The sequence below is a fragment of the Gallinula chloropus genome (assembly GCF_964237585.1).
Source record: "Gallinula chloropus genome assembly, chromosome: 4".
NCBI classification, from domain to species: Eukaryota; Metazoa; Chordata; class Aves; order Gruiformes; family Rallidae; genus Gallinula; species Gallinula chloropus.
The window spans coordinates 38,713,232-38,723,353 of NC_140088.1; the positions used below are offsets into that span (position 1 = coordinate 38,713,232).

A 10,122-nucleotide genomic window follows, 5' to 3' on the forward strand; every position below is an offset into this window, starting at 1 on the left:
GGCGGCGAGCACCCCCCCGCGAGCGAGGGAGCGCCGGGTGCGCGCGCAGGTCGGCTCCCCCAGGGCACGCAGAGGTCGTTATAGGCGGCGCGAGCCCCCCACCCCATCGGCATGTCGGTGTCTCCCGTGAAGCGGCAGAAGATGGAGTCGGCGCTGGACCAGCTTAAGCACCACACGACCGTGGTGGCCGACACCGGGGACTTCAACGGTGAGAGGCGGCGGGGCGTGCGCTGCAGCCGCGTTTCTTCCCCACCCCCCCCCCCCCCCCCCCCCCCCCCGCCTTGGGAGTGGGAGCGGCGCCCGGCCGCAGGGGCGAGCGAACCACCGGGGATCGGGGCGGAGGGGCCGCGGCTGCTGGGTGCCGGTGCGTTGGGGAGGGCGCAGTTATCTAACGTGCAGCAGCGGGCGGAGTGCGGGACGAGCCGTCCTCCTCAGAGCTCCGGTCCCGGTTTCTGCCAGGGGCAGCCCCCGGCTCTCCGGGCCGGGGAAGGCGTCGCTGCGCCGTGCCGGTGGCCTCCCCGGGCTCAGCTGGCCGCTCGGGGTCCCGGCGGGAGGCGGGAGGAGAGCGGCCCCCCGGCAGCTGCAGCTCCGTTCGAACCAGCGGTGCTTTCCCGGCTGCCACCACCGCTCCGCCCGCCGGCCCGGCCCTGCGAGCTGGCGGCTGCCGCGCCCGGCCCAGCCCGTGTCGCGCGTCTGTCCAAGCCCCCGGTGGCCTCTTTCCGGAGGGTGCGCAAATCCCGATGCCCGTCTTCACCGGCCTTTACCGGGTGCTGGGCTCCGGGACGCTTTTTCCAACAGCCAGTGTCGTTTTTGGGGGGGTGTAGGCTTGTTGCGATTAATGCAGGAGTGCTTTGGTTGTGCTCATCCCCGAGAGCCGAGAAGCCCCTTCCCGAGGCAGGGGGAGGCGGTGGGTGCCCATGAGAGCAGTGTGTCCTGGAGCTGTCGCTGCTTTCCTGGCCCATCAGAATTGAGGGGAAAGCCTGCGAAATCAAATACCTCCCTGAAGGTCCCTGGGTTGCATAGAGCAAGGCTTGGATCCTGCCCTGCGGTCACTGAGGCCTGTGGGAATCTGTCTGCTTACCTAATCCCATGGGTGATGGATAAACAAGCCAAAACGGGAACTGTCAGGGGTACCGGCAAGTGTAACGTGACAAGGGCAGGGGGTGAGTTCAAAACATGACACTGTCTACTTCTGTTTTGAAAAAGCATCATGGAAGGGGAAAGAAGTCATGAAGCCCTTGTGAGGGCTGAGGGGGTGTTTGTGTAGGGGTGGCGATAAGGAGGCTGAGTGCCAGGGAGGTCCAACAAGCTCCTTGGAACAGTTTTGCAATTGCTGTCTGGCCACCTGTGTCACTGGCTGGTCTTTCCCACTGTCCAACCAAGGCTGTGGTCAGTGACTGCTCCTTCCCGGTCCGAGTCAAATGCTGATGGAGGTGCCATTGTTGCTATCGCCGCTCACCTGTACTGCTCAGATAAGTGTGTCTTCACAGTGCTGTGTGGGACAGGACCAAGGAACGGTGGCTTCTCCAGGAACCACACTGGGTTTGTAGTTTAACTAAGCTGGACTGAGGTTTGCTTGCTCTTTCACTCAGCTTCCTTCATGCCCGCAGTAAGAAAAAGTGGCACAATGGTCCTGGAGCTCCCGCTGGAAGCTTGTGCTGCATGGCTACACCACAGGCTGCCTGAAAACTGAGTGACAGCTGTAACCATGTCACTTAATGCCCCTTGACAGAGACCCGTAAAAGCCTCTGAATGCTGCAAGGCTGGAAAGGAGTAATAAACTCTGATCAAACCACAGTTCTGAAATCAAGTGCGTGCCTTCTGCTGAGCCATATCCTTGAGAACTGAAGGGTGTTTTAAGGGCCTGTTTGTGGAATGGATTTGCTTTAGGACTGCCATTGTCACCTCTGTGGGAGCTGCAGGAAAATCAATACTTGACTTCCATCCGTTCTTCCGAAGTTCAGTTGTGCTCTCTAGCTTGGTGGTTAATCCCTGTGCAAGAACAATGAGGAAGATGAGCTGACAATGAACATCGTGTGATTTTTTTTTTTTTAATTTTTTTTCTGATGTGGAGCTGTGTTTACAAGGGAAGGGGCTGAAAGGCCTGCAGAGGCCAAGCCAGGCAGCTTGACTGTGATTGTGGCCAGACAGTGTTGGTCACAGCCTCCTCTGGTAAACACTGGGCATGACTGCCTGGAATAAGTGTAGTCCAGGGCTTAAGGGAAGCTGGAGGGTCAGATATCTGCTGGAAGGAAGGAAGCCTAGCAGATGAGCTGTTCTGTTGCAGACACGTGAAACCCCAAATGCCTAACTGCTGTCTTTACTTCCCCTGTGATGCCCAGAACTCGGATGTGCTGGTGTAATGTGACGGAAGAGGTTGAAATGAGGGTCTCTTCTCTTCAGCTGTTGTTTCTGCAAGCTGCTTTCTTTCAGGCAGTGTGTATAGCCCTGAGTAAGCTCTGCTGTATTTGTTAGAACAGCTCTGCTAGCCTTGTCCAGGTCCTTCTGGCACGAGCCCGCTTTCAGGCAGAGATGTTTCATCACTGTGCACTAGTCTGCTCCATCATGAACCCAGCTAGCCTGCAGCCCTGAGGGTTTATGTTCTCATGTATCTGAACAAAATTGTTTTAATTGCTCAGGCCTGCTGATTGTTTGAAACAGGTTGTTTTTATTTCCCTAGCGATCAATGAGTACAAGCCCCTGGATGCCACCACAAACCCCTCCCTGATACTAGCTGCTGCTCAGATGTCAGAGTACCAGGAACTTGTGGATGATGCTGTTGCCTATGGCAAAAAACTTGGTGGGTAAGTAAAGAGGGTTTTGGGTTTTTTAATATCTCTATATTTAAGTTGCCTTAATTATACAAACAGCATTTAATATGATGAGCAATATGAGGGGAAGCACCCAGTGATTGTAGGTATATCTCCTGCCCCCAAAAGCCTCAACCCTCACAAGAAAAATTCCTTGTGCAAGTTTTGGATGCACTTTGAAGAAGCGCATCTCCATTTACCAGTTCACACCTGGCCTTCCAGGGCTATTCAGGAAAACACTCAAGTTGATGGTTGTAGGAATGTGTCTGAAGGTTAATACTGCTAAGGGTGCATGGGGTAGGGGGGGAGTGGCAGAACATCAACATAGAGCAGCAGTGGCTGCTTCAACTCTGGGATATAATGTTAAACAGGCTGTAAAATTGGGTCTTCAAATCCACAGCAAGGTATGAAAGCGTTTTTCCCTCCCCCAAATGATTTTGCTCTTTGTTGCTTGCAGGTCAGAAGAGGAGCAGATCAAAAATGCCAGTGACAAACTCTTTGTGTTGTTTGGAGCTGAAATACTGAAGAGGATACCTGGCCGTGTGTCCACGGAAGTAGATGCTAGGTTGGCTCTTTCTCCTTGGGTTACCCTGGATATAGAGAGACATGATCTATCTGTACCCTAGATAGAAAAAGAGACACAATGCTGTTTGGGGAAAGATGTTCCTGATTGGACAGCTCATTGTTAAAAGACTAGCATGAGCATTTACTCTTGTTTAATTAAGAGCATGGATTTTACTTAGTTTGCTTGGTGGTAATTTAGTGACAATTTATGAAAACAAGTGATACTGAGCTTGGATTTTTGTGATCTTCTTGGCCCTTTAGCCAGGGAAACCTTGTGTTCCCAGTATCCTTAGAGTTTTGCTCATCCCTGTTTGTGTAGTAATAATGCCTTCTCAATTCACCAAGAGATCTGTTTTAGCAGTTTATCTCAAGACTTGCATGGGATTATGCAAGTTAACCTGTTCCTTGGCAATCCACTCCTAACTCAGCTTCTGCATTCATTATGAAAACAGCTTGAGGAAAACTCTTTGGTCTGAAACTTCCTCAAGAGCTCTGGATCTTCTGAATCCAAGAGTAGCAGTGTTGTCACTACATAAGTGGTGAGCTTACAACCAGGAAGCATCTCTCAGAACAAAACCCTGCTATTAGCATATAAATGCTGCTAAAAAGGACAATGGTTTTCCATAGGAGTGGGGGAGGAAAGCTTTTAAAAAATAACCGAGTTGGGTTTAAGCAGTCCTGCTCTTGTTTCAAAGGTTGTCCTTTGATAAGGAAGGAATGATTCAAAGGGCCAGACGCCTCATTGACCTTTATAAGGAAGCAGGAATTGAGAAAGACCGTATTCTCATCAAGCTCTCTTCAACATGGGAAGGAATCCAGGCCGGCAAGTAAGTATTCCTGTACCTGCTATGCTGATTCATAGCATGCTCCTGCCTGTTCACAGGCACCTGGCAGACTCGTTCTGCCCTTAAAAACAATGGCTTTGAAAGCACTGCACCAGGAAATCTGGTACCAGGGCTGCAGCTAGCAAGCAAGCTGCTCTGCTGCATGCAGCTTTCTGTTGAAACAGGAAATGTTTATTCATACAAGGGCCAGGCCACAGGGTTTTACAAAATACGATGTGAAGTTGTCTGTTTGACTCCAGTAACAGCATTTAAAGCAGAGTCTGGCAGTGCAAAACATTTGTTGTTAGCTTAAAATTTAAACTTGCAAACTGTACTGTATTCCTAACTTAAATTTGGTAGTTTTAACTTCCTAGCTTGTTACTAGAATACAAAGCCAAGTCAGTGGGCAAACCGCTGTTTTAAGCCAGCCTGTATCTGCAGGGTTCTGGAAGCAGAGTATGGGATTCACTGCAACATGACCTTGCTGTTCTCCTTTGCTCAGGCAGTTGCCTGTGCTGAAGCTGGAGTTACTCTGATTTCCCCATTCGTAGGACGTATCCTGGATTGGTACGTTGCAAATGGAGATAAGAAAACCTACGAGCCTTCAGAGGATCCAGGTCAGCTTTCCTTTTCATGTATATGTTCAGAATACAATGGCTGCTTGTTCAATCTGCAGTTTACTCTCATAAATCCACTTGGAAAAGCTGTTGGGTTTGAGGTTGCTTTAAATAACTTGAACCATTCTGAAAGCTGCCACTTTCTCCTTTTTAGGAGTAAAGAGTGTCACTAAGATCTATAACTACTACAAGAAGTTTGGCTACAAAACCATTGTGATGGGTGCTTCATTTCGGAACACGGGAGAAATAAAAGCGCTGACGGGCTGTGACTATCTCACCATTTCACCCAAGCTGCTGGCAGAGCTCAGCAAAGAGCATGTCAAGCTCACTCCCACACTCAGTGTGAAAGAGGGTAAGTCCACCTCAGTGCTTGCCTCTTGAATGTGAACAGTCTGTGGTTTCAGGCTGCTTTAAGGGGAAGTCTTGACCCCTCTCTGAAGGAAATCCTGTTCCCTTGTTACAGCAGTGCTGCTACAGTTGCTGATGTGTAGTTGCTTCTTTGGGGTCTCAGGTGCCACCAAGTGCATGAGCTGGAGTTAAGATGGGTTGGAGCATGCTTAACTACTGTGTGCCCTCTCCTGACAGAGCAGAGTATGAGAGGAGGAATTTTATACTTCATGTGTTTCTTGGGATGAAACTTTGAGTATTAGCAAAGATGCCAAACCTAGATTAACCAAACTTAGATTAATCAGTGATGCAGTTAGCTCTAGCCATGCCAGAGTGTGTCTTCCCTCCAGAAACTCTAGAAATCAATCCTATGCAAGACTAAATGGTTACATACAGCAATACTGTGGGTTTGACTGCATGTTTCTATGGCTCTTCTGTCACCTCATTAACATGCTACTTTACAACTCAGAAAAGGAGATTTGCATCCAGCTGTAGTCCCAGGGTAGTAGGTTGCTGCCTACAGGCCACTGGCTGGCTTGGAAGCATGCTCTCAATTGAGCTTTTGTTAGTGCTGCCAACTAGTCAAAGACTAATTGTTCAGCATACTTGCCTAGAAGGTCTCTCTGGGGTAGGACTGTTGTGTAACTCTTGATAATAAGCCTGAGTTGCATACCACTGGGAGGTGGATACAAGATAATGGCATACACAAACATTGTTTTAACAAAACCATGCTCCCACAGCAGGAGCTCTTCCAGCCCTGCACACCAAAGCATGTGCCTGTGGCAGGGCAGGCTGGAAGTGGTATTTAGACTTTTCAGCACCTGGAGGGATGGTCAGAAGCTTGAGACTGGTTTAGGGAGCCTGTTGTATTTGATAATCATGGTTTTGTTTCTTTTTCACTTGTCCTCGCACAGCTCAGGCCTGTGAGCTTGAGAAGATCCACCTGGATGAGAAGGCATTCCGCTGGCACCACAATGAAGACCAAATGGCTGTGGAGAAACTCTCTGAGGGGATCAGGAAGTTTGCTGCAGATGCAGTTAAACTGGAAAGGATGTTAAAGGTAGATGTTATATCATGCTGCCTCCTACCACCTCCAAGTACTGCAGCTACCCCACAGTTCCTTTGGCATGGTTAGGGATTAGGAACCTGTAACAAGCCTGATCAGGTTCTTCTACAGGCAGGACACATCATGTAGGACAGGCAGCTAGGAAGCTGGCTGCCTGAACTGAGTGAACTGGGTAAACTTCACTGCATCTCATGAAAGAATTCATGCCAGATGTATACAGCCACACCTGCTGTTGGAGGCCCAAGGCAGTGTTTAGACTGGCAGCTAATTAAGATAACTGCTGTCAAAGTGAAGAGTCTAATTCTGAACTCAGCTGTCAGCAGTACTGCAAGACAATCCTCAGACAGTGAGGTGGAAATAAATCCTGCTTAGGCTTGGCACTAGGAGGCACCAAGGGATGCTGAATACAGCCAGCACATCTGAAAGTCTTCTGTCAGTTTGTGGGGAGCCTTTCAACTGGATGAATTGAACAGTGCGTTGGGTAGGGGAGCATTACACACCAAGTCCTCTTGATCTAGGTACTTGTTCTCATTAGCTGACAGCCACTTCATAATGACTTAACCCTGCACTGGTACAGTACAGCTCCTCAACTTCACTGCCCTCTGTTTACTTCTCTCTCCCTAGGAGCGAATGTTCAGTGCTGAGAATGGAAAGTAGAAAACTGTTCCTGAGGTGTCAGCGCTGACGGAGATTAAATGCACCTGAGATTAAATGGATGTACAAATGTTTTACCTGTAAAAGTCTTATGCTTTGGATGGATAGACTTCTGTATCATGCTTTTTTATCACTTTGCAAAGGGACAGATAGAGCTTCAATTTTTTGTGGTACTTCTGTCAATACATTCAAATTAACACCAACTTTTTCATGTCTGTATTCTACTGCTACAGGAGCCACCCAGTACTAGTATCTTAAATTTTTTTAATTAAAATGCTAATTCTATGGCCTGAACACATTAAGCAAGCTGATTTAGAAACCTGTGACTAAAGGTTTTAAAAGCCCTCCTTGGTACAAACTCCTAAGAGACATAATACACACACAACCACCTTTGTCCTGGTCCCTGCCTCTCCTCTTTCTGCAGCCACAGGGCTGCAGGAGTGACTTTATAAAAAGGTTTATCCCCCCCTTTCCTCCCTGTCCTTAAGTCTGCTGCCTTTGCAATGAGAATGTGATGTGGCAGCCTTCCCCAGGAATGACCTAATGCAAGGACTTACCAATTAAAGAGCTTTCTGGTAAGCTGGGATGGATGATTTCATGCTGTTCTTTCATTAAGACTAATTAAATATATCTTATTAGTTTATATAGGTCCAGTTCCATCAAGAGTAGACAAGAACAAGCAATAGGACAAGAGGAAATGGCTTCACCAGGTGCCAGAGGAGGGTTTACAGTGACTGTTAGGAACACTTTCTTTAACAGAAGGGTTATGAAGCACTGGACCAGGCTGCCCAGGAGGCCCCAGCTCTGGGGGTAGTTAAAAGACCTGTAGCTGTGCTGCTCAGGGGCATGGTTTAACAGCAGACTTGGCAGTGCCCAGTTAGCAATTGAGTCAATCTGAAAGGTCCTCTCCAACCTAAAAACAGTCTCTGGCTCTAAAAGGGTGGGGAACAGTTCCAGGTTTCCAGAGGGAGATGAAGCTGCCTGGGGGACTGAGCCAGATCCCTCTGCTCCCCTAGTGTAACACTGAAGAGCAGAAGGTAAGCTGGCCTGAAGGAGTGACCCTGTTCCCTTCATTGCAAAGGTCAAGCATTAGCAGCTTTAGTCTGCCCTCACCTCCCTGCACATTCAGCCACCAGCACTGTGATATGCATCAGCAGGGCCATTACAAGCTGTTAACTGAGTCCCTGTGTCCTGCTGAAAAGGAAACAACTGCCAGGTACAGCAGAGGGGCCAAGTACAAGGCTGTAGGCTCCCCGCTTTAGACCTCACTTTTGTGAAGTCTGTTCTCCACTCTAGAGAATGACAGGGCTGGCTTCTTAGCAACCCACAGCTTCCAAACCAGGCATGATCAGCTCCAGCTGGTAACAGCTTGAAACAGCACACACACACGGCAGAGCAATCCCCTGTATGCCCAGCACTGCTATGAAAAATACCTGCTTAATAGTCACCAAGGCTGGTGAGTTTTGATTCTGGCTTTTTGAGGCTTCAGTTTGAAGTCATGACATTCTCAGGTAAGAGGAGGCAGCTTTCAGCCAGTCCAGAGTTACACTTCCCTGGGACAGCTTTAATAAAGCTGCAAAGATAACAGATCAGTGACACCTGTGACAAACCAGAGGTGGCTTCTGAAAGGAAGCATAACTCACAAGCAGTCACTCCATGTTTTCTAAAAATTAATATAATCAGAACAGATGACAGGGAAGGATGGGGATCCCCAGCCAGGCAAGAATATTTCCCCACAGCAACAAGTCTAATTAGCAAGCTGCAAACATAAAACACAATGTCAGTGTAGGGCTGTAGAAATGATAATTAGATTGGGGCTCATCTCCCTGAAAAACAGACCTTTCCTCATGTTGACTAGAGAGGGGAGCAGCCTTTCTACATGCTCTAGCTTCACCTGGGTAGCTGGATCCTTTTCAGCCTGCCGCAGCTTGTTTCCACCAAGGCAAGAGTGTCCTAACACCTGACTTGGCAAAGGAACTGGGAGGTATTTTAGTCTGCTACAGCCTTCTTACAGGTGGCAGGGTTAAAGCAGGATTACACTGCAGAGGAGCTGCATGAACCCAAGCTGCTCAAGTTAGCAGCTAGGCCTCAGACAAACCTTCTATCTAGATGCAATGCAGAGAGACTGAACTTTGCATTTATCTGCTACTGATACATACAGGAATCTTTTTGAGTCCTTCAGCTGAGTTGTTCTCCTGAGATCCATACATACCTATTCAGCATTAGCTGCTCCTGACAAAGGGAGAGATTCACCCAGAAGTAGCTGGATTTCACAATACTTCTTTCATAGAGTAGCTGCTTCTCTCATAGTCAAAACCAACCCACATCACCTGGACTAAGCCTGGCTCCTAGGAACATGACCTGGCAGTTAGAGCCCAAGTGTATAGTGGTTAGGGATTAATCCTGCACCTAGAATCAAAGACTGGGGTTGCATGGGAAGGGCCTTCAGACCCGTGCCACCCCCATGTCCCTCTCACCATGGGCAGGGACACTCACCCCCCATGCCAGGGTGCCCCAAGCCCCATCCAGCCTGGCCATGAGCCCTGCCAGGAAATCCAGGGGCAGCCCCAGCTTCTTTGGGCACCCTGTGCCAGGGCTCCCCCCTCCCCAAGAATGATTCCTGCTTCAGGTATCATCTAAACCTCCCCTCTTTCAGTTTAAAGCCATTCCTTTTGTCCCCCCTCCTCCCACTCTGTTCGCAGAATACATACTGTTTCACAGGAATTCAGTACTACACCTTCTCAGGAAGACCCCCTGAGCCACACCTGGTAAATACAGGTAGCACTCCATTGAAATCAGCAAAGCATCAGATTAAACTCCCCAAAAGGTCTTTACTAGTGTGTAACTTGTTCGTTGTCACTGAAACATCAGTGGAGAAGCCACGTATTCATGAAGACATGGTCCCTTCCAACAGACCTAGAACTAGTCTAATGACTCCAAGGTTACCCTCTGACTGGTGTTCTGCAGGCATGCTACTGCTGTCCTTCCAGGATGTCTGAAAAAATGGGGGGGGTTCCTCCCCATTACTAGCAAATTTGCTTTTTGTACACACAAAATGACAGCACAGACCAGCAAGAGACTGGTACCTAGCTCCTAAAGGTAACAGTCCCTTGCATAGAAAAGGGTGACCCACATGTCCAGATGTAGTCACACAGTGTCTGGAGTCACCTCTGGCAAGCTACTACTAAAAAAAACCCAAA

The 10,122-nt window shown here is 48.8% G+C and overlaps 1 protein-coding gene across 1 annotated transcript; it reads left to right on the forward strand.

The window, feature by feature from the left end:
- Positions 1 to 54: 54 nt before the first annotated feature.
- Positions 55 to 7,216, forward strand: TALDO1 (transaldolase 1). The gene is made up of 8 exons (XM_084262951.1): positions 55 to 208; positions 2,681 to 2,804; positions 3,268 to 3,375; positions 4,070 to 4,201; positions 4,640 to 4,815; positions 4,970 to 5,167; positions 6,117 to 6,262; positions 6,893 to 7,216. The coding sequence occupies exons 1-8, from the start codon at positions 112 to 114 to the stop codon at positions 6,923 to 6,925; spliced, it is 1,014 nt and encodes a 337-aa protein (XP_084119077.1). The 5' UTR covers positions 55 to 111; the 3' UTR covers positions 6,926 to 7,216.
- The last annotated feature ends 2,906 nt before the right edge of the window (positions 7,217 to 10,122 follow it).

Excerpts from the sequence above, each read along its gene's own strand:
- TALDO1 (XM_084262951.1), top strand. The coding sequence starts at position 112 with ATGTCGGTGTCTCCCGTGAAGCGGCAGAAGATGGAGTCGGCGCTGGAC. Across the intron at positions 209-2,680 it reads CGACACCGGGGACTTCAACG|CGATCAATGAGTACAAGCCC; the intron begins GTGAGAGGCGGC and ends TTATTTCCCTAG. Across the intron at positions 4,202-4,639 it reads GAAGGAATCCAGGCCGGCAA|GGTTCTGGAAGCAGAGTATG; the intron begins GTAAGTATTCCT and ends CTGTATCTGCAG.